Here is a 24,759-nt window from a genome sequence, read left to right as displayed (position 1 = left end):
AACTCCATATCGCAAGGATGTGGACTGTCCCTTCCTGTTTTAGTGCCGAGAGCCACCGTACCGACTCACACTGGAGCAGGAACACAGGCAGTCATAACGCGATTATGTCTGGATTTTCGCAGTGTTTGTCCAACACACGGAGTTGTATTTTCCATCGTGGGCTATACAGGTTTATTTATTAGTGGACGCTGTTATGTTATTCTATGGGTAGCTGGTAACATAGCAGGCCTGTTTATTGCGCTGCCAACCCTTGTTCCTTTCCTGTGTCAATGATTGTCCTCCCCTCACTCTCATGGCGGAGACTAAAATAATATATCACATAGACGAGGAGGAGACTCCTTATCTGGTCAAGCTGTCCGTTTCTCCAGAGAAAGTCACCTTAGCGGATTTTAAAAATGTCCTCAACAATCGACCGGTCAACAGCTACAAATTCTTCTTCAAATCGATGGACCAGGATTTTGGGTAAGTGGCCGCCGTCGGTGATTATTATTATTAGCCTGTTCGTCTGGCTTGACTCGCTATTTATTGTTGCAGTCCGCTTATTACAGGCCGTGATAGGCAACATCAAACGATGCTGGCTGCAACATTGTTACATGTGTGTAAAGTAGTGCCGTGTCTGTTTCCATGCTCCTGGCACCTGCTCATTATTACAGGCTATCCTGTGCGCAGTGGAGGAGACACATGAGTGTTTGAAGTGATACCAGATCTGTCCACAGTCTTAATGACGCAGCCCTGCATGTATTACACAGAGTCGGACCCCTGCTTCCCCCCACATTCATGTATATTTATTATAATATGTTAACCATGTGGAGTATACATGTCAGGGTAATGTTGAGAAAGCGTCCACATGTTCAAGTTCTCAGGTTTCATATTGTTTTGTTTGTGCTTTATTGTTGCATGTGTTTTTCCAGTATGGACTATAAGTAGATGACTATTAAAAAATACATATATATATTATTTTCACCCACTTGTAGAAGCCCTGGATGATATATTTCTTTACAGACACACACAAACACACACAATGGACTGCAGGTGAATCCCAAGGGAATATGGCAACCACGAGTCAGTAATTGTGACTATTAGGTGTGCAGTCATGTAACCACCTTTTACATTTAATATGCCCCCGAGGAGGAGATCCGCCAAACACGACTACATACAGTTTGACACCGTATTAAAGAATGTGTTATTACAATGATGCTGAACTTGGAAGTTTTCGAACATACTAATTATAAATGCTGGAAGGGGTAATTATGTTTGCCCACCCCGTCACATCCCCACAGCCCACTGGCCATTTGGTCATATATGTAGTTGTATGATGTCCAGTTTTGTCATGTTAGAGATAGAGAAGTAAAATGAATGATTAAACTTACAGGCATATTTTAACTGCTGATGATGTGATAGGATTGTAAGATTTTCATAATTCACTGCAAGTCACGTGAAAGAAGTTTTTCACTGATGATAGAAATGTGAACTCATTTAGCAGCATATGTCTATGTTCCTGTTTAATGTCACACATTTATTTATTTTTATGGTGAATTTTACCCCAGAAAGCCACAGGAACCACGGTACCTCTCCTATCTACTGGATGCTGGACGTTATGAATTATAGAAATATTTCCTCCCTCTTTCTCTCCTTTTATTTCTGTCTCTGTTCCTCTCTTTGTAAATCCCTTCCTGATTTTCAGGAGTTACACCAGGTTTACATAGCTCTGTAGATACAGGCTCTCTGATGGAGCCTTTACTTTTCTTCAGCTCTTGGTCACAGAGATCTACTTGTATCACGCCTCTGCTGAGGATGACATATTTGTGTCAGCGCCTGTTTCTCATTCCACAGTGAGTAGTCATACATTGGCCCACACACATTAACATCTAGCACTGTAATCGCAAACATGATTGGAGGAAATGCAGAGGCAGGCAGTGTCAATAGAGCCAAACGTCATACATTTCCACTGCAGCCTGACCTTGTGAGGGAAACTGGCTCTTCCTGGTGGCAGGCAAGGCTTGGTGCGCTGCTTTGTCCCCAGCCCCGGCTTCCTGCCTCTCTTGCACTGCAAGCCGGTCTGCTCACTGGGCCTCAGGTGATCGACAAGCAGATAATGGAAACAAACAAAGCATGTTTGCTCTCTCCATATGGAGACATAGCTCCATGTTGCTGAACACACTGCTACAGTAGGCTGACTGGCCCCTGCACGTGCATCAACAAAGCATGTTAAATTAGGCTGTGAATTGGACATTGTTAAACGACTGTGTTTCCACATAGGGCTGTTATACACTGATTAAAAAGGCGTCTCCATGAGCATTCCAGCCTTTGAGTTAAGGTTGGATATTCAGGCTCTGTGAATGCCGTATGGTATTGGCACAGTATGGAAGCAAAGCCAGTCAAAGACACAGAGGATAGCAGTGCTTTGTGGTAGCCATGCTGGCTGTACTGCATAGGCACAGACAGTATGGTTGCTGGAGAATTAGCAAGGGAGGAATAAGACTGCTGAGCAGAGAGGGAAAACATCAAATCCCTTGCAGTTATAGACAGTGTTTGAAATGTAAATGAGCAGTCAGTGCAAGGTCCTCTGTAGTAGACCCCCTGCTGTGCAGGAAAAACCAGCCATTTTCTTATGGGATTGCTGAACTACATTTGTGCCGGCCATATCAGCTGTCCAAGCAACGGCCACACAAATTCGATAAACGCTTTCCCCCGACAAACGCCCCGGTGTACCCCTTTACCGCAGTGAACATGTCATTTCAGTTTGCCTTTGGACTCGTATGTAACCATGGGCTGTGGCATTTCCGTTCGCACGACAGAGCGCAGCAAATTAAAAGATGATTGTTCTTTGTGCACGTTTTTTTTTTTTTTTCATAATATTCATTCATTCATCAATATTCATAAGACAGGAAGCTAATTGAGGCTGGGTTGTTTTGAAGCAACCCACTTGGCTTTTTCAGAGACTTCAAGGTGATGATATGGCGTTTTGTCATTGCCAGTGGTGGCAAGTGGGTTTGAGACCTCACTATAATGCAAGTCACAGAGGCACTCTGGAGCTGAGGAAGCAGCCAAGCTGAAGGTCTGAAAGAAACAGTCTTGTTTGTGCCTCAGAAAACAGGGGGCTGGTAGGGGGATCTTTCTTCTGCTGAGGAAGTGATGCTGAGCCCCTGTAGTTTGTAGTTAGAGGACGGAAATCTGCAGCTTTTTGCACAAATGCACCACTGCCATACCTCACTTTTTTTTTTTTTTTAAACTGTTTGAGGATTGTGGCAGGTTTGAAGGTTATACTGCACTTGGGTATCATAGCTTTAACAACAATGCTCTTACTGTGATAGTGACATTATGAATGGAAAACTATACACGTCTGAACATTATTATTATTGTGGTGTGAAAATCACATGATGACAGTATTAAACGTGCCAACAACAGGATGCATGCTATTCCTAAGTGTTTTCCAGATTGTTAAAGTTTAAATAACTGAGTCATACTGTGTCATATTGAAGTCTTGTATTTGACCACAAATATTTTGCTTCCCTGTTTATAGTATCATTAGCATCAGCCTACGAATGTCCTTGGACTGTTGTCCGGTCTTGGCTGGCTTCTCCTGCCCCTGGTTTCTGGTTTAGGCTGTAACTACCCAGCCCTCCTCTGTCTCTCAGAGCATAAACAAACACTTCTAATCTTCCCCAGCTACACAAATATCCCTAGCAGTGGAATATTCGGCGATCACCAGGGTAAATCTTGTGTCATTATCCTGTGAAATCTGTTAAGACCTATTTAAGCTGTCAGCTCTAAGAAGTCAGATCTGTGACAGCAGCCCACACCAGACGCTTCTCTAAACAGGGCTTACGGTTTGTATGCGTGTGAGTGTGTGTGTGTCTGTGCCTGTTAAAAGTTCAGGAGTGGAACTAACACTGCTCCTGATATCAGATGGAAGCTAAAAAAGAATGCAGGCCATGCTGATTTTACCACATGTTACAGACGTCATCTGTTATCATTAGAATTGTTTCTTGGCTCTTCTGGTTACACTTCTTGTAACAGACAAAGGGGATTTATTTTGCATGACAGTACTTTCAGTAACCATAAAAATACAGTTGCGTTGGTGAAATATGTGTGTGTACGCAAGTGGAACAGTCAACACGACTCCTGTCAAACATGAGGAAGAAGCGTAGCTGATATTTTATTTGTGCGGGCCACTCCCACATCCTCACAAGTCACCTTACAGCTGGTTATGCAGCTTGAGAGAGAGAGAGAGGATGCAAACACTTCCTACCTAACAAGCAGCCGGCAGAGTCAGCCCTCGCCTCCCTCCCTTTTCCTCCCTGAGGTGGAACAGGCCACAGCAGCAGACTCTGTGGTCGTCAGTTCCAGCCACAAGGCTACGTTATCTCCGTCCACCACTCCCTGCAATACAGCTCCCACAGCAGCAGCGCGCACAAAAACACAACTAGCTTGGCTAATCATTTCAGTTGCAGGGAAGCTCTGGCAAACAACGACGGGGAGAAAAAAAAAAAAAAGCTATAAAGTAGCTGTCAGAGACACCCCTGCATAAAATCTTCTTAGGCTTTTCCTGCTGCTCTCGTGTCGTGCCTCTTTCTTTTCATGTTCCATGTTCAAAGCCAAAAAGCTAATGTGAGATCTCCACAGTTTCAGAAATGTTTGGTTGTACCGATTCATGGAAAAGCCGTAGCCACAAAAAAAAAAAAAAACATACATAAAGACATACAGGGAGTTATAATGGAAACTGGTGAATATATCAGGGTGCTTTAGCCCCATGTGTGTCAGTGTGTAAGGTGTAAGCCAGCTCATCTCCTGCCCCTCGGCTAGCTCCGGGCTTGATCTACTTGACACAAGTCTAGCAGGTGTGGTGACTGGGGGCTGCTGAACTATGTCCCAGAGGGTCAAAGGGTAACTGGAAGGTATTTTTGTAGGGAATTTACAGCCAAAGACGAACATACTGAGGGAGCCTCACACACAAGATGTCTCTATTAATACACTCTCCTGTGCCTTGACGCCTTGTTGTCGCAGCTCCGAGGCTTTTCATACCCACACAAATACACATAAAAAATACCTATCTACCTACCTACGGTGGATGATTGTGACACCTGCACAGGTTAACTATTAGATCCATTCATTAGTGATTTATGGCCCAGGTTATTGCCAGGTTAAGCAGCCCTAATCACATGGATGGACGAAATGTAGAAAAAGACTGAGAGTGGCATCATCAAGCTTAACCGTGCTAGCAAGGGTGCAAAGCTGGTTGAAAAGCCATGTGGAAAATGTGACTTACAAAGCGTGAATGTCTCTCAGTATGTGTAGGCAGGGAAGGGAAGTGTCTCCAGGCTATACAGCATTGTGTTGTTGAGCTGACTGTGTCCTTTAACCTGACTGTATCTGTCTGCCTCGTTCCCCAGGGTCGTCAAAGAGGAGATATCCGACGATAACGCCAAGCTGCCCTGCTTCAACGGGAGAGTAGTGTCCTGGGTAAGTGAGATGGATAATGTACCCGTGCTAACCCCTCTCTCCTGCCTGCATACCTGGCTGTAAAGCCTCAGCTCTAAGCAAAGATATGTGGAGCACTCATAGATCATGCAAATGTAGCCATGTAACGCCTCCACAGTGCTTTTGAAACACTCTTCTCCTTGATCTTACTGTTCAGCTGTATTTTATAGGTGTGAGTAATTCCATTAGATTTTAAAGTTGTTACAAAATACAATCAGAGGTGTCTGCGTTTGACTACTAAAACAAGATATCATACCATCAGTGCAATCTATCTATTGACTTCTGTAGCTTTATAGTGTTTTGCGATTATGGAAGATAAACAGTGTTGTGAGCTCAAGTGTCCCTTCAGGGATAATAAAGCATGTTAAATTAAATCAATCTGTCATGTTAGAGGAGGATTTACATCGTAATCGTTGGTCTATCATATGTGACAGAAGACACAGGTTAATGCTCTAGCTTTAAATATTGATGGAAGAGTAAGAGTAAGTATAAATTACAGGCTGCACATTTAATCTACATAGTGGCTGTTTGTCTGCCTTTTTTTAAATCCAGTATATAAATGTTACACTTTATTGATCCCAGTAATGAAAATCATTAGTTTGCATGCATCCCTCCACAGTGAGGTCAGAAGTCAGAATCGGTCACACAGTAGTGGCTGTAGAGTTGTTAGCGACCGTCTTGCTCAATAACACTTAAGCAGTGTCGATACTATCTAACAGCAGGGCTTGAAGACTCTACCATACCACACTGCTGCTCAACAACCAGTTCACTCAAACTGATGCATCTTCATGTTGGATTCACCAGAATTGCTCTGTGCACTAAACTAGTGGTTCCTATTTTCTTTAAACCAGAGCATTCCTGTTTTTTTGTCACTATAGATGATTCACAAAGATGGTGATGAAGTCGGTTTCAGTGTTTTTCATTTCATATTTTTAACATTTGCATTCAGTTTTACACAATAACACTGTTCATAAATGTATATAAGGAGCCTGTAATGTAATTAGCAGAAATATACAGTTGTGTTTGTTTAGGTGTATTTAGGCTACGTCAATATATAGTTCTTGTTAATTAAAAGTATTAGTATCGGCAATATGCACCATGGTATTACTTGGTATTGGGAGAACAAATACCAGTAGATTGGCTGAGTGCTGCTTCACAAATGCAGGTATCAAAAAACAAAACATATCATGAGACCAAAAAAAGGAGGAGAGAGTTTAGACTTGTACTTTGTTTTGTTATCAGTAAGTTATAACCAAAAAAAAAACAAGACACACTGCTGTGCAAAAGTTAAAAAGTCTTAAATAAATGGGCTTAGCGCCTAGCCTACGCATTTCAACCCGGTCCTCCTCAGGGCATGTAAAAACAAGAGACAGCTCACGGATGCACCAAGGCTGGTGGTAATTACTTGGTATTGGATTGGAAAATGTGTGAGGTCACCAGCCCTTCATTAGCATTTCTTTGTTTACAGTGACAAATCTTTACATCATTATACCTGGCTGCTTAAAAGCATGTTGTGTGATAACTACTATGGCAAGCATGAGCTATTTAAGCTGCAGCATAAGCTTGCAAACAAATTCAAAATGTACTCAGCATCAATCTAAATGTTCATCATTTTGTAATGTGTTGAAATATTGTTAAAAACATGCAATAAAAATAGAAGTGAGCAAATCTTGTTGCATCCTAAAGGCATCGCAGTACACCCACCTTTGCTGTTAAATCAAGGATAAATTGCTTTAACAGACTAGAGAAACCTAAGAAACATTCTATTGTAAATGTGCCTGATTCATTTTTTTTTTTTTTTGCAAATGTACACTATGGAAAGTATGTAGGGAGGCAATACTGACCATATTAAGTGGATCGATATCAACCAGACATGACAGATCAACATTAAATGCAGTTTCTTCATCAATCATCATAAATTTCAGTGTTTCCACTTTCTGTTATATTCATTAAATCATGATAAGTTATCCACAGATCTACAGCAACCCCTGCCCTCATGTTACCTCACACAACATAATCCTATGAGCTCTGCACGTTATAGAGAATTCAAATCAGGAAAAAGACGGCGCTGGTATCGGGATTGGTAGCTGGTATCGGGAGGAAAAAAAGTCGGATCGATGAGTCCCAAAAAGTATGGAGGTATTTCTCAGGCAGCTTTCCATAAAACTGGAGAGCCAAGAAGCAGAGAAAAATCTGCTCATTCTTAATGTGTTTCAAACAGAAAGCCAGTCAACAGACAGACACAGAAGATGATGGAGAGTGCAGAAATACTTTCAGTCTTTGAAATGGAGCAAAAGTAAGCCCACAGGGTTCATTTAGAAATCTAGTGGCACTATAGTGACACCTGTGAATCCCGATGCTTGCGTTACAATAATGCAATACAATTGTTGGTCTGTGCACGGCTGCCTGGTTTAACTTTCATTATTCTGGCTCGGATGAAAGGAGACTCGCTGTATCTATGGGTCATTGTACATCATCCTCTGTACTGACACGCAACCGTGTAAAAGCAGTGTGCTCTTTTAAGTTTCTATGTCGCTCCCTGTATTTCTCAAGTTGTTTATGCATAGCCACCAGTCATCTCTAGGCCTCTTTGCTGCATCTCATATCATATTCTTTCCTTATGTGCGCTGGTACACAAAGACGTGTCTCTCTCTGCGGTGCCAACATGACTATATGTGTTTGTCTTTGAGTGTTGTGGAGTCTGCTGCGGTTGCGTTTGATCTCCTCTCTCCACACTATGGGGTCTATATCATTTGACACAATATTTATTATTGTTTGTGTTTCTCTCTAAGCTGATATATCTGCTCTATCTGAAATCTTTTCTTCACTCCAACCTCTCTTTCAGTTGGTGCTAGCAGAGAGCGCCCACTCTGATGGAGGATCTCAGTGCACAGAAAGCCATCCCGAGCTGCCCCCTCCTCTGGAGAGAACAGGGGGCATCGGAGACTCCCGGCCCCCCTCCTTCCAGTAAGTAGGCTGATTATTGCTTGTCGTATATGCACGATTACACACACACAGGCATGTAGGCAGACGTACTCGAGCACACAATCCTGTGCACCGCGCGACCTTTTTATTTCACAGCACGCCATATGTGCTAATCAGAGTACGGATAGCTCATCCGAGACGTTCATCATCATCCAAGGCTCGTATAGGAGGTGTAGGTGGTATACGCCTGTGTGTGAATGTGGCATGAGAAGTGTGCTAAAGCTTAAGTGTGGGAACATACATGGGTGTGAGTAGTTTTCCCACTTGCGTGTATGATCCCTGCCGCCCACCCAGCCGTTGAGTGTAGCGTTAGTCCGCTCATATATGTAGAAATGATGCGTACGCTGCCAGTGCTGCTTGATTCTTGAAATAGCCTTCACAGCATAAACATCTTCAGGCAAATGCTGGCGCTCAGTGAGGCGCATTGTATTCATTCACTCAGAGCATTCATCCATACTCGCTTAATAAAGGCACATGCGGCCCGAAAACACATCGGTGCCTAAAAGCTCAGAAATGGAGAGTTTCTCGACAGCCTGATGACAAATACCTGAGCCCAGACTTTGACTTCAAACAGGCAGATTGGAGAATATCACTGCACTTGCTGAGGAGAGGTCCCGAGCTAAATATAGCTAGAAGGGCTGGGAGCAGTGGGGGCAAGGGTTGTTGCCATTACAGCGCTGGAGCAATATGGCTGAGGCTCTATATTGAGAACATGCAATCTGTCATGTCTCAGTGTATCTCTTTATCCTGTGTTTGACATCTCAGCTCGCTTTTGCCCTCTATGGGCTGCTCCCTGCTGTTTGGCTGTCAGCTGTCCTGATGATTTTATTGTTCCCAGTCAGCTTTCACAAGGACTACTGCCACCTTGTGGATCAAAACGACAGAGTACCGACCCCACGTCATTTCCCCCCACCCTCTCTCACTCACTCTCCCTTTCTCTTTCCCTCTTTGAGTCAGACAGGCAGGCCTTTCTCTCAGAGAAACAGCATGGTGAATTCCCTATAGCGAACCTCCTCTCTTTCTGAAATGAATCCAGTCTTCCAACCCTTTACCGCTCTCTGTAAATAGCTAGAATATTATTACCACTTCATTTTCTCTTTGTGCTTTATTCATGCATTTCATGTGTTTGTCGGCGTGAATGGGTCTATTTGATGAGCTCACAGAATAGGTGTTTTGGGCTGAGAATGGACACAACTGATGTGCTTCTGCCTGGTAATCCGGATTAACGGACATTAAAAGCACCCATCTCCATTTCCCAAGAGGGAGGGAGACGCGATTGGCAGAAAAGGGGGTGGGGGGGGGGGAATTGAAAGGGGGTTGCATTTGTTCACAGCTGCAGCCTAGCGCCTTGGATAATCTCCCCCCCGGATCAACAGACCTGCTACGCGGCTGGTCAGCAGCCACCGACAGCCTGACGGACAGACAGACAGACACCGCAAACATCAAATCATTACACAGCTTCCCTATAGCGACTAATAAAAATGTATCTAAACTATGCATCCTCAGTGATATTTGCATACGTGCACTGACCTGTGCTGGTGAAGCTCAGCCCAGGTGCGCCCATTAGTGCTCCGTAGCAGAAGCGTGTAAGCATGCCTCATTGAGCACTTCATCCCGCTGAGTGAACACAGCAGACACAGCGTCCTGTCTGCTCTTGTGTTTTTAATTTGCATCGATCGTCCCTACGTCGCCGCCGAGGTGTGTAGGAACATTGTTTTTTAAACACGGTAGGATGATGTTTGTGCACATGTTTGTTGTTTTTCATGCATCTTTTCTTCTGTTTATACACTCTGAATATGACACTTTGTATTGGAGCATGTGCATGAACGCATGAAAGCGCCTGCATGCGAGCGCAATTATTTATGCAGGTGTAAAGTACGTGTTGCGTACATGCCTAAGTGCGTGTGACAGACTGACAGGATTGAGTAGAGTTCTCACTGGCCTCAAGTTTCATAGGTGCCCGGTGGCTGTGTAAGTCCCTTAACCCCGGTGCCTGAGGCCACGGTGTCTCCAGCCCTCTGACAGAATAGCAATCTGCTCTCCAGAACCCCCAGACCCCGAGTAAACAGGCCCGCTCGCTGCTCAGCCCACACCTGATCTACCACTTCTCGCTTTTTTTTTTTTTATGTGATCTGTCATTCTCTCCTCTCTGTCTCTCTCCCAATCATGCTCCAGGCACCATCTGGGCTTTCAATAGGTCTCATTAATGCCAGTATTGTCCAGAATGGCTCCCTCTCAGGGTATCTGGTCATTAATGACACTTAGTGAAAAACACATCACATACCGCAGAACAATGAAACTGCTATTTTGGCCAGAGGGATTGAATTTGAAACAGTGTCATAATATGAGTTGCATATTCCCCTAAGGCTAAATGGCAGGCAAACAGATATTATAACAGACAGTATATTGTAGCTGGGATTATATTCAGGAGAGATGGTCACAAGCTGGCTAGAGAATTAATTTGAAAGAGTTTCTGTATGAGAGAGAGAGAGAGAGAGAGAGAGTGTGTGTGCGTGTGTGTTTCGTACATCATTATGAATCCGACTGAAGTTTTCCGACGTGTGTGTTGCAGTGCCAACGCAGTGAGCAGTCGTGATGGCCTGGACACCGAGACGGGTACAGAGTCCCTCCTGAGCCACCGCAGAGAGCGCGAGAGAGAGCGCGCGCGGAGGAGAGCTCGAGAAACAGAGCGTGAGTACTATCAGCGAGGAACAGATGGATCCTAAAAATGCAATTATCTTGTCATTTCGAAGTTATTACATTTCACTGCCTCTTACTCAACACTTACTTCTCCGCTCTGCTCAAGTCACTCAAAAAAAAAAAAAAAAAAAAAGGTGGACATGTACAAAAAAAAAAAAAAGACCCCCAGGGATCACATGGTGCATATTGAACTTGAGCTACGTGTGAGACCGATATCCAAATTCTCGGAAGAGTGAAGAAAGTCAAAAATGACACCGCATGTCAAAGACCGATACTGGAATTCGCTGTCTTGCCCAATAATTGTCCTTCTTCTGTTTCCTGTGTGCGCCTCAGGTTTACGGTCAGAGGCTGTTTTCCACTCGGCAGTCAGACTCCGATCTTGCAGGATGATTATACCCTGTCAGAGGACATTAGTGTTGTGTGAAATATCAGAGGAAAATCTGTTGCTGCTGCTATTGTTGACATATTAATGTCGACATCGATGCTCTACCTGGAAAAGCAATTTGTTAGGATCTCGATTTTAAAAGCCCCCAAGAACTTTTATCAAGTGCAAAAACATCTGCTTTATTGTTCAGCTCGCTGAGGTGTTTTGGCACTCGACTGCAGTCAATTCAATGAAGATCACTTTGGTAGGGGCAGGGCGGCTTCCTCTCCTCTACGGTCTCTATGTTTTTAATAAGAAAGCTTTGCTAGGCAACATCACATGTCTGCACCGTCCACAACGAGAAAACAGGGTTTACTGGTGCTGCAGGAGAAGGTGGGTTTTTGTTATCAGCGTAATCATACCCGCGATGTTTGGAGATATCCACTCCGTTCTGTTCATGTTCTTGTCACACAGACGTTTTGAGATGAGTTTGTGTTTTTATGGCAGGAAGTAATAAACCCGCAGCTCCTAATGCTTGTAGTCTGCTGTTGTTTTCATGCGTACAGCAAAGCCAGTCTCCCCTCCCCGTGTCCTGTCTTCACAGCAAACCTGGCATCCTGAGCTCAAGGCTCATTAACCAAATACTCATTAATTTATGTGTTGCAATTAGTATCACAGAGTACAGCATCAGGTTATGGTTGTGGAAGATTTGTAACTGTCTTTCATGCTGGAAAGAAATTTGACTTTATCATAGCAGGATAATCGCACAGTCGTATCCATTGATTTCATTGTGATCTCATTCTTGTGTATCTTGTGCTCTTGATTTGGCTCAAGACGTATCGTTGGCACTCACTATGTCGGATCCACTGCTGCTAGCTTCCAGCCGCACATCTGTTGTTTTGTGTATGATTCGGAAATACCTCATGACTAATGAACTTTGCGTCTGTCCTCTATCCTCCTCTGTGTTTACTGACTTCAACACGAATCAGACACCTATTGCAGAACAGAGAATTAGAGCAGGTCATGTATTCCTCCCCCCACCCACACACACACACACCCACACACAAACACACACACACACACACACACACACACACACACACACACACACGTGTCTCTTTCTCTGTTTCTTCACCTCGTGTCTTCTTGTCTGCTAGTTTGTTAGCTCTAATTAAGTGAAACCATCAGGGGAATCGGGTGTGTCCCTCATGGTCTACAAGCAGTTTGGTGGCTCATAAATCTAGCCGGCAAGACCCAATAAAATCCAATTCAATTTAGCTGTGGTAGGGCAGCGGTTCCTGACGCAGTCATACGGTCTGGATGTAACGACATATGAAGAAGGAACCAGTATCCCTGCGTCTTTACCTCACTGCCCGCAGCATCCGCAGCAGGAATTTCCCTGTCACCTTATACACACGCTTCAAGTGATTCTGCCTCAGTGTGAATGCTAGCTGTTTTTACAATGATCGGTTAAAGTGCTCAACCCTTGTAAACATATCCCCTCTTATTTTCAGTCTGCGCTGTAGCGTTTGAGATTGAATGGATGAATAATGCAGCAGTTGAACATTTTAGGAGGGTGAACAGGTGTAGGACCCCGAGGGCAGCTGAAGTTATGGGATATGATCTGTTCCAAGGCCACCAGGTGCTTCTGTATCTTAACCTGTTGTAAGACAAGACTCCCAATATTCAGTTATAACATTGTAGCAGAGAACATTTAATACCCTACGTTGCATTAAGCATTATGCCGTGCAGCACTGCCAGGATTTCAAGGTTGAGGTCAAAAAAGACATGGTTAAGCCAAAGCACTTATGTTTGTATTAAAGTATTAGCACAAAGCACAAAAACAGCTGGTGAACTTAAACTCTCCTCTGAAATGAAAAGTATCGTGAAATTCATTTTTGTGATGCCGATGAAAGCGTTCGGCCTTTTAATAACCCTGATGGGTGTTTTCACCTGAGGCAGAGATGGGAGTGGACAGCACATCATCTCAAATCTCATATTATGTCTCTCTGTTTTTGGAGAATACCGTCGTCTGATTGGTCAGGGACAGATTAGCAGTCATTCTATAGCTGCGTGCCATTGGGAGGAAGGGAGGAGGCAATACTTTCTCCTGACTCTCAGCTCACTTTCCCTTTGCATCGGATGAAGGCAGACTGTCGGCTGTGGTGAGAGGGATTTGTCGTATAACTGTGTGTCTTTTGATATGACTTTTGAATTATATTAGATGATACATGTGGTTAGATTTTTTTTTTTGTGGTTACCTTAATGCAGCTCATTATTCAAGTCATTCTGGTGTAATTATGGAAAGTTGAACAATAAGTACTCTTGCTTTGCAGTGAGGAGACAGTTATATTATACATGTTGTGAGCTTTTATAGGGTGATAACCACCAACGGAGACTTTTAACTTTTATCACATTGTGGGTTGTGTATGTATTCATAGATCATTAATACAACATTAAACACTACATGCGTTTTTTTTACAACCAGTTTATAATATAAAATGTCACAACCTTTGAAAAGGTCACGACTGCATTGTGTCCAGTTTCACTTGTCTAACCAAAAAGTCATTTGACACTGCTGTTGAGTCATAGCAGTCACTCACTTACTTCTTACTTGCTACTCTTTGTAGAGCATGTTTATGCTTATTCCCTATTTTTGTCACTGCCTCTATTGTAGATAAGCTGTGAAGCCTGTCATCGGCCAGCCAGTGGGCAGAGACTGTCTGGGGCTCAGGCTGGGTTTTAGAGAGCGACTAGCACAGAGGGAGCCGAGCACAAAGTCACAGATTTCAGTCTGGCTTGGTGAACCCGCATACTTGTCTTTTTTTTTTTTTTTTTTTTTCTGCTATGGCAGTCTTCGGAGCGTGGGAGGAAGTATTTGTGTGAATCCTGACAGTGGATGTCCCTCTGCTGATTGAGTGCTTATATGCTGTAGCTCAGCTTTCATAAAAGCAGCTTTTTTGGGGCGGAACTAGCAATGGGAACTACCACATTGCTGGAATGTTTTGCTTGCTCTCGGCGAATATGCTCTCTGCCACGCCCTCTTCGCCTTATGAGACCTTTCCAACCAATCCGCTGTTATCCTGAGACAGCACCACCTCACTGGCAATGTACGTATGGAGATGGACAGGGGTGGTCATGAGAGTTGTCTTATCTGTCTGGTAGGAAGTATATTCATGTAGATGTGTGTACAGTAAGACACTGTGTTGAAAATAAATCTCAAGTATTTTTCCTCAACAATTTCTAACTTTTTAATGTAAATAACAGTTGATGCTTTATCTGTCATTCCTTCCACTCACTTAAATCACACTTCTGTTTTTCAGATCATGTCGGTATCAAAGGTTAATGCTCCTCTGTTGTTTCTGTCACTGTAACTCAGATAACTATGATCTTTTTTGCAATACTGCCAATCTCAGTAACTCTGACTTTCCACCCTTCCCGGTTGCTCTCTCTCCCTCTGATCTGACCCCGCGCTCAGCAACGTTAACCTCCCATCTGACTCACTGCTGCTCTGCTCTTTCTCTCACCAGTCCCTCGCATCAACGGCCACTCTAAATCAGAGCGCACTGCAAGGGACTCGGCCATGGGTTATGACAGCGCCTCGGTAATGAGCAGCGAGCTGGAGTCCAGCTCGTTTGTTGACAGTGAGGAAGATGAAGATGCTAGCAGGTAACATACTACACTCACATCAAAATGTGTCTCTGCTACATCAAAACACTTAAAGCAGTAGCTTTTGTTTATTTCTGAAGCAACAGTTTCTTATTTATTATTTAAAATGTAAAAATATAAAATCTCGAGACTTTTTTTTTGAGACTCTATTCTTGAGTTGATTTTTGAGACTTTTTTCTTGAACATGATGTATTTTTGAATTAGTTCTGGTTGATACAGGAGTGTATTACATATTAAGTTACTAATTGGCAATTTTCAATTAGCAGTATACATACTGTATGTCAGATCTAACAGAGTTTTGACAGTAGACTTACTCAATACAAAAAATATTTTTCTTATTCTTATCATATTTTTATCTCCTCTCCCTTCCTTTCCATGTCGTTATTTTTCCTCCTTGTCTCTGTGTGTTTCAGGCTCAGTAGCTCCACAGAACAAAGTTCTTCATCACAGCTGATGCGCAGACACAAGCGCCGCCGACGGAGGCACAAAGTGGCTAAAATAGACCGGGTGAGCATCTCTAAGACACATCAACTCCCGTGCTGAGATTGAAATTGACACTGAGTGTGAGAAACAGATGAAAGAGCTGATTGATATAGACCTTTATAACGTGCCTCACTCATTGTATTGTCTCCCTGCTTCTCCAGTCTTCATCTTTCAGCAGTATCACAGACTCCACCATGAGCCTCAACATCATCACCGTCACACTTAATATGGGTAAAACTGATATTTCCATGATTATCATTTATTTAAAAAAAATTTCCACACCAGAATTTAATGTGTGATTTTTTTTCCCATGCTTTCTCCCTGACAGAGAAATACAACTTTTTGGGTATCAGTATTGTCGGTCAGAGTAATGACCGGGGAGATGGCGGCATCTACATCGGCTCTATCATGAAGGGAGGAGCTGTGGCTGCTGATGGCAGAATAGAGCCTGGAGACATGCTCCTCCAGGTACACTGACAGATCCTTCCAGTTTTAGATTATCAATTGGTATCATCAGGAATTTAGTGGGGCTGCAAATAACAATTATTTTTACTTTCCAGTAATTTTCAGGTTATTTTTCTTAGATTTTTAGATGAATTGGTTTATAAAATATCAGAAAATACTGAAAAATGTAAGTTACCAAGGTGATATCAAGAATTTGTGTTGTTCAACCTTAATCCCAAATCTAAAGATTAGGGCTTCAACTAATGATTAATTTCAATATCTCAATCAATTGATCAGTTGTTTGGTCTACAAAATGCCACAAAATGCCACAAAATGCCACAAAGTTTTGATCACCATTTCACAAAAGTCAGAGATGCAAACTCAAATGTCTTGTTTTGTCCTGATCAACAGTCAGCAACCACAAAATATTCTCATTTAAGAAGCTTGAACCAGAGTATTTCCACTGAATTTCCACATTTTTCTACATTCAAAATAGTTGCTGATTCATTTTCTGTCAATCCACTAATTGATTAATCGACAAATTGTTGCAGCTCTACTAAAGATATTCATTTTACTATCTTATAAGATAAAGAAAAACAGCGAATCCTCAATTTTGAGAAGCTGGAATTGGGGAATGTTTGACATATTTGCTTGAAAACAACGTAAAGGGTTAATCAATTATTAAAATAGTTATTAATCTGTGGATTAACTAATAATTGATTAAGTGACACATTGTTTCAGATCTACATTTTTGTGGTGAACACTTATATTCATGGCAAACCAGATATATTCAGTTTAGATATATTCATGTCATTACATCACTTTGGAGTTAGACAGAAACTGGCTGCTGCTGTCTGTACAGTTTGAAAGCTGAACGTGACACATAAGGAAATTACTGTATGTCTGTCTGGGGTTTCGTGACGTATTAATAACCACAACGCTCTACTCACTTCCGCTCCTAGACGCTTTTTTTAAAAGTTGTAAATCTGCCTCTCCTTTTCCTTCCTGTTATTGCCTCTTTGATCTCTGTGTGACACCGCCCACTATATCACACATGATGGCTGATAACAATTTCTGGTTATACAATATAAGTTTTATTTTGACTGTGTATCTAATAGAAAGCAGATTCAGATTTTCAGGCATCTTAAGGCCTAATGTGTGCACAGTGCATAAAAAACCTCTGCAGAGCTTCAAAATAATATTCCAGTCATTAAAATGCATTGTATATTTATGTATTTTGTTGTCTGTCGACCAGGTGAATGACGTCAACTTTGAGAACATGAGCAATGACGATGCCGTGAGAATCCTAAGAGAGATTGTCTCAAAAACAGGGTAAGAACAGTCAAAGCAGAACATACATCTTACTCAAACCAACTACTGAGCTTTGTGATTATTTTCACTCTCTGTTGGAAAATTATCACATTGAGATAGTAATCTTACATTTCAGACTAACACATCAATCAGATAAGATGCTGTGTGTGTTTTTTAGTGACATGTGGTGACTTGTATTCAAGCTGAAAAACACTAAATGAGTTGATGATAGAGTTGAAAAAGTCAGGTTCTTAAATGTCAGTCACCAATCTCACACATCTGACAGCTTTGTGATACAAAGTAATGTGATTAGTAAGGTGTAGTAGACAGAAATCTGTTCACTCCTGTTTGTTGTATTATTTTGCTCAATGAAACTTTTCTCCTGTGTCTTTAGTCTTATAAAAATTTGGGATTTTCTCTTCTCTCCTCCAGTCCTATTAGTCTTACTGTTGCCAAATGTTGGGATCCGTCACCACGAAGCTACTTCACTATCCCTCGTGGTAAGACATACATTACTGCTATATTTCATTGACTTATAAAATTACATATTTTGCCATATCAAACTTATTGTTCCAGGTTTGAAGTTGTGTCATTTATCAAAGTTGTCTTAACGTTCCTTTGTTCAGCTGAGCCGGTGAGACCCATCGACCCTGCAGCCTGGATTTCACACACCACCGCCCTGACAGGACCTTACCCACACTACGGTAAATACCACCAACCGCCAGCTCCATCTATGAAACATCTATTTTTTTCCCAACTGTCATAATTATCACAAACTTACTGAATGTTAAGTTCCTGCTTGTCAATATTTTCTCACAATCTCTCCTCCCGTCTCAGAGTTTGATGACTTGCCTCTATCTACAAGTAAAACGGACATGGCAACCATCGTCAAGGTGATGCAGTTGCCCGACTCTGGCCTAGAGATTCGAGACAGAATGTGGTTGAAGATAACCATTGCTAATGCTGTTATCGGTAAGAAAGGCTGAGCTGTGTGGGCATGCACGAAACTGAGAGCAAAACTTTGTTTCACGTGAATTAAGAGTAGGGGTTTTTTTTTTTTAAAGTGATTTACTGTAACAAATGCTGGCAGGTTGGAGATCCACTCATATTTGTGGTATATGCATGATTAACCTCAGTGCTGTGTAAGTGGAATAATTTCCCATTTCCTCTTTTAAGACATTGCAACAGAGATCCATAAAGAAGTTAACTGGAATATTTGTTATCTCAAATCAAGTCATTTCTTTTTGGCAGTTAATCACTAAATACAAGAAATAGCATCAACCTAATTATTTTTTTTCAGTCACCAGCCACCATCTAAGTCTGATCCCTGAAAAGTATCAAGCATTTTGGAATTAAACCCACCAATTTTATTCAAAGTTCTTGCAACATTGTGCTGCTTGTCTAACTTTAGCCACTGTGGCCACTGTGGCGGTTGTGCATATCAATAGTATTTGTAGCATCTGTTCAACCCATTAGAGCAGGAGCCTACATGTCTGTCTCTATGTGTGTTTGTTGCTGTGTCAGGTGCTGACGTGGTGGACTGGCTTTACTCCAGAGTAGATGGATTCAAGGACAGGCGGGATGCAAGGAAGTACGCAAGCAGTCTGCTGAAACATGGCTATCTGAGACACACCGTCAATAAGATCACCTTCTCCGAACAGTGCTACTACACCTTCGGGGACCTCTGCCAAAGTATAGCCGCTTCTCTTAGTGTGTCAATGCAACTCCATTGGTTTTTTTTTTTTTATGAATAGAGGGTTTGTACTAAATCTTTCCCTCTCTGTTTCTGTTTTCTCTCCAATAAGACATGGCATCGCTCAATTTAAATGAGGGATCCAGCGGCGGAGGCTCTGAGCAGGACACTCTGGCACCGCTCCCTCCCACCAGCAACCCCTGGCCCCTGGGCGGGCAGCCATTCCCCTACCCTCCCTTTCCCTCCGCACCCCCCAGCTTCCCGCCAGGATACTCAGACCCTTGCCACAGTTTCCACAGTGGGAGTGCAGGCAGCCAGCACAGCGAGGGTGAGCAATGACAGGGAGGGGCAAGATGGGCCTTTGAATTTTCCATTTTATTAATTCATGTGATAATTTGACTCAATATGCAACATGACATTATCCCTAATCTAAGTATTCCTGGCATATGACGCCAGTATTAACAAGTGTCTGACTCATGCTAATGTTAGCTTTTCTGGCTTTCTGGGCAGGAAGTTGACATTGGATTGCATTTTTCATTCTGTGTATTCTAAAACGCGTCCTGTATTGTCAAGGTCAATCATGAGCATCTTGAGTCATGCAGCGGACAGCTCTGCAGTACTGGGTGTGTACACAAAAAAAAAATCCGATCAACCATGTGATTACAAATCTCAAGCTTGAAATAATCAACACCGAGTCCATCCCTCTCCATCAGTTCTCAAATGATCCTTTGTTTTCATCTTGAATCAAAACCGTGATAGTGCTTTGTGTTGCTACTGCATGGTTTTTGATATCTGCATTGAGGGAGAGTGGAAAACTGGGGGGTTTTTATACACATGTGGGTGGCTGTGATAGTGTGGTTGTAGTACACATTTCAAACCAGGCAGTCCAGACAGATAATGGTAAGTTACATGTTACCATCTATCAGTTTAATTCTCATTGTTTTTAGTGATTCATCCAAACATCGTCATATCTTGCTTTCAGCCAGTCGTCACGCTTTCAGTTGGTGTATCTGCAACCTTTGAAACATGGAAGGACAGATAACAAAGAATAGCGTTGCATTTTTTTATTTATTAAAATTATAGTTTGTTTCTTTCGGCACTTCCCAAACAGGGATTCGTGGGTAATTATGTGTCTGCCTGCGTGTTTGAATGACTGCATGTGTGCATTTTTGAGGGGCAGTTTTCCCATAACTTGAAGATTTTTTTTTAAGTTAGATAACAAAGAAAGGACTAACAACAGGGTGTAACAGTAGCTATGGGCTCACAGGCCAGATATAGTACATTAGGTAGCTGGGAAGGGCTGGGTTGGGAGGTGTGTGTAATTCTGTTGTTCCCTCTGTTTCTGCTGGGCAACGGTAGACTGAAGGAGGAGGTAGTCCCAGGACACTGGGGGAACCGGTAAGCCTGCTAACCCCCCTCTCCTCCTCTGTTCCTCTCCTCTCTCTATCTTACCATTCATCCTCTCTTCAGTCTTATTCTTTTCCTCCTCCTCTCTCTCTCCACCTATCATAGCTTTTTTTTTTTTTTTTTTTTTTTTTTCCTCCGCCCGTCCCATGCGTCTCCCGTCATCCGTGTGTATCCTGTGTGTGACTCTCCTGACAGTCCATTCTCCCTCTGTGCACCTCTGGGCATGCATTCGTACTGTGCTGGGAGGTGCATGATGCAGGATGATCACTCTGAGGCTTGTGCTATCATTCTCACTGATAGGGGGCGCTCATGCACCACTTTACCCAGTACTGTTGGACTCATATGGAAGTGGAGACTTGGAATGTTTCATTAGGAAACAGTGTGGTACACCTCTATCAGTGTGTATTACCAGCATTGAGAAGTGAAACACTTTTTGAACAAAATTGACACTGTGAATATAAAAACTTGGTTACAAAAATCTGTCGTGTTATTCTGCATTATCCACAAAGTGCTGTGTAATAGTGTCTTTCTGATGCAGGTGTATCATGATACATTTATACTCTGTGAATGTTTCAGTGTTTGTATGAAGTCCATGGTATTAGTTAGTGGAACTTGGGGAAGAAACTTTGAGATAATCATGTTTGCCCTTGACCTTTGACTCTTGCTAGATTGCGTAAGAAAATGACATCTAGTCACACCTTAAACAAAGTGTGGTACAGTTTTTAATTTATATGAATACATTTTACAGTATATTGAGCAAAAGAATATATTTTGACTAATAACATGTTCGTGTGATGTATGGCGTCTGTTGCGGTTCAAGAAGGCTTCATTAAGCTTTTATAATATATTTTGTTTAACGTGTGACCATCTGCCTCCATATTAATCAGTAGCAAAACCAGCTGGTCTGAATCAGCTGTAACTCATGACTTGGAGCTGCTGACTGTGTATTTCTGATCATGTGCTTAGACTACTGTCAAGACCAAGCTAAAATGTCAGCATTTTTTTTCCTCCCCCCCTCTCAACAGGAAGCCGAAGCAGTGGATCCAACCCCAGCGCAGGCAAAGGTAGACGCTCCTCCCCACAGGAGAAGGTTCACAGGTCAACATGCAGCGAATCAGAGCCAGGTGTCCGTGGAGGGAGGCGCGGTGATAGGTCCGCCAGCCAAATGAGCCATCACAGCCATGCCGTCTCCAGTCACAGTCACGCCCGATCAAGTCTAAGTCACAGTCAGTCACACAGGAGCCACTCTCTCTCACAGAACAGCCATCCCTCTTTCACCTACAGCCACGCTCCCTTCACCCAGCCAGGGCCAGGCTCCTGTGCCCACAGCGAGCGAAGCCATGCCTCCTCCTACGGTCCCCCAGGCTTGCCTCCTCCATATTGTCTGGCCCGCCTGGCCCCTAAGACCTCAGTCAGCAGCAGCACACCACCTGGAGCCCCTCCTGGGAGAGAGTTAGCAGCCGTTCCTCCTGAGCTCACCGCCAGTCGCCAGTCCTTCCAGCATGCTATGGGCAATCCCTGTGAGTTCTTTGTTGACATAATGTGACAGGACAGTGCCTTTAAAACTCATCGAGCACAAAACAATTCTCCCTGAAACCCACTCAGCCCCTTCTCTCTTTCCTCTCAATCTTTTGTCTCTGACCGCCTCTAAATTCAGAATGTAGACACTGACTGGCCCACTACCTACCCCACTGCTATATGTCTATCCCTCTGATGTTTAAGCAAAGGAATATGGGCAGCAAGAGCACAACAGGAGGGATTGGTCTCACCATGCAAGCACTGGTCCTCTGTGGCTGAAAACCCTCTTTTGTATTGACGTGACGTGTACAGTTTGTGAAACGTGAGTGGTATTCAATGTGGTGATTCTTTAAAGCTGCCACGCAGACATTCACGGGAATGTGTACTCTACCTAGGATATTTTCTGTTCTGCAAGACCTTTAAGCTGGCTGGGCCTGGATCTCAATCCCCCAGACCCAGACCACCGACTACATCTCGCACTTAGGAACATTTCTCTCGGCCTATAACTTGGACTGGATATCCTGACTCATGTCTGTGCATACTGATAAAACTTAGCACGTTACACCAAACGTCTGGCCCCGTGTCCTTCATGCTGTGGCATTGCCACTGGCTTATTTAGCTCTTACCTGCCAACTAGTAAAACGCTAACCTTGATCAGTTCACGATTGGTGGATTTCTTCAACTTCATAAGGGAGGCCCTGTAGCCAGCCATTAGTTTAACTAGGCTGCATATTGCATGACTGTCTCAACTGCTTTAAAGAAAAGAAATTTTATTAATAAATATTGTTTAAAGTATTACCATTATTGGGGGGAGGGGTCGCCTCTTGCCAATGTTCTAAAGGAAGAATCCATACACTGGATGATTTTTGTGATGTTATTTATGTGATCATGTTGCATTGATGGTGTCATACTTTGTCTACCACGGCTGACTGACAGACAATCAGACATCACCCTTTGTGAATCAGTGGCCAGTTACCACTGTCTTAGCTGTGCTTTGTCGAATGTATCATTATTCCTGTCAGTGATTGAACCCTGACATTCATAACACTTTGGTTTAAACACTTTTAAGTAAGCAAATCAACTTTGCAAACCGGATTGCAAACAGTGGACACCCACCACAGCTGTGAAAGCAAATTCAAAGGGTTGACATAAGGTAAACCAGCTTTGTCTTCTTCGTAGCGAGTGTGAGCTTCGATAAAAGTCAGTGCGATAAAAGCCAAAGCCTCACACTGTGTGGTGGATATTTACTTATGATGTAGAGGCCGTCTATGATGTAGATCTCTTCATGATATCAGACACTTCTCATTTTTTGACTACAAAGTGACTTCAAGGGGAATCCTGCTCATCAGATTCTGATACCCTTGCAAAACAATGGCAAACCCCTGTTGTATCTACCTAAAATATAGCTACAAGAGGGAAATAACACACACACTAGTTTTATGAGCACTTTTCCCATTTTGTCTCTCCCTCCCTTTAGTATGAAACACTGTTTGCAATCAAAGCTCTCTTTAATTTTGTTTCTTTACAAAAGAAGAATAAATTGTACATAGAAATTTATTATATATATGAATAAAAATATATATGTTCAAATTTTTGTCTGCATTTTTTATGACAGTCACCTGTAGCATTTTATTTGCAGTCTTACACACTTGTGACTAAAACATCTCACTCTTAAATGCTCTTTTTTTTTTTAGCAGGGCCACTAGATGGAGACATTCAATTAATTTACATCTACTTATATCACATGAGTAGGTATTGCTGCAGGCCTTTCAAGTAAGCACAAGTATTTAAAATATTTAATTCAACGAGGTGGTTATTTCTCAAAACTGGATGGTGGCCATGTGCTCAATATGTAGATAACTATACTTGATATAGATGAACTTTTAGAAGTATGATATTACCACAACATCAAACGTGTCAACCACACCACATTTGCTTAAAAGCAACAGTTAACACCCCTGAGTGGAACTTCCGAGCACCAGCGCTTGTGCGTGTACTTTCCAAGTGGGCTGACGTTACACTCAGGCTCAACTGTATAGTAAAACCAATCATAATAGACCCTCTTGTCTGCTTGACCCACTAACCACAGATGATGCGCTGTCACATGCCCCCACGAGAGATGTTTGTCAGGAAGGAAGTTATATCAAAGCATTCTAACGACACCCTCGCAATGCGTAGGCAGGTTAGAAAATACCCTGCTAAAGAAACAGCCCTCAAGAGTATGGTGCTACTGCAGTGGTCTAAATAATCTTATTACAGAGCATACAGTGAAAAACTTAATCTAAGATTGACTCTGACTTCTGTCACAACTCACATAGTTGCTCTTTGTCTTGCACTGAAGCTGATGTCAGCCTACATGCAAATAAATACCCCCCCCCCTCCTGACACACACACACACACCCTCATTTACCAGCAGAATATCCTTACAACACCACCTACTGAGCAAATCAAAAGTATTCCCCAAGCCAGTATGTTAATTGAGCTATTGGGGTTTACTGTGTTTCATAACTGAATTTAGGGGAATGATAAGTGTGGGAAGTGTTTCTTGGCTAAGAGATGAGTAGGCAGATGAGGTGCCGACTTTTTGACATCACCGTCTCATGTAACATACGTATGGTCTTAATGTAGGCGGACCATAGTAGGCTGACGACGATGCATTATAATGTCAAAGGTGAAATCTATAAAATGTCATTTAATGATCATG

The 24,759-nt window shown here is 42.7% G+C and overlaps 1 protein-coding gene across 4 annotated transcripts; it reads left to right on the top strand.

Moving 5' to 3' along the window:
• The first annotated feature begins 9 nt into the window (after positions 1–9).
• On the top strand, positions 10–23,645 carry dvl1a (dishevelled segment polarity protein 1a). 4 transcript variants are annotated; one of them, XR_006403496.1, is made up of 17 exons: positions 10–462; positions 5,394–5,463; positions 8,327–8,448; positions 11,039–11,157; positions 15,061–15,199; positions 15,613–15,706; positions 15,844–15,913; positions 16,011–16,150; positions 17,382–17,458; positions 17,870–17,937; positions 18,064–18,141; positions 18,275–18,409; positions 18,962–19,129; positions 19,243–19,458; positions 19,704–19,753; positions 20,490–20,528; positions 21,563–21,630. XR_006403496.1 is itself a non-coding variant. In XM_044351962.1 (16 exons), exons 1-15 carry the CDS (start codon positions 293–295, stop codon positions 19,712–19,714), a joined length of 1,677 nt encoding a protein of 558 aa, XP_044207897.1. In that variant the 5' UTR covers positions 10–292; the 3' UTR covers positions 19,715–19,753; positions 21,563–21,630. The 4 variants fall into 4 exon arrangements, 3 of the variants coding, with proteins under 3 accessions (XP_044207897.1, XP_044207895.1, XP_044207896.1); XM_044351962.1 differs by lacking the exon at positions 20,490–20,528; XM_044351960.1 differs by lacking the exons at positions 19,704–19,753; positions 20,490–20,528 and having other exon boundaries at positions 12–462; positions 21,563–23,645.
• The last annotated feature ends 1,114 nt before the right edge of the window (positions 23,646–24,759 follow it).

Source organism: Thunnus albacares, chromosome 5 (genome assembly GCF_914725855.1).
Source record: "Thunnus albacares chromosome 5, fThuAlb1.1, whole genome shotgun sequence".
NCBI lineage: Eukaryota > Metazoa > Chordata > Actinopteri > Scombriformes > Scombridae > Thunnus > Thunnus albacares.
This window is presented reverse-complemented; position numbering and strand designations above follow the sequence as displayed.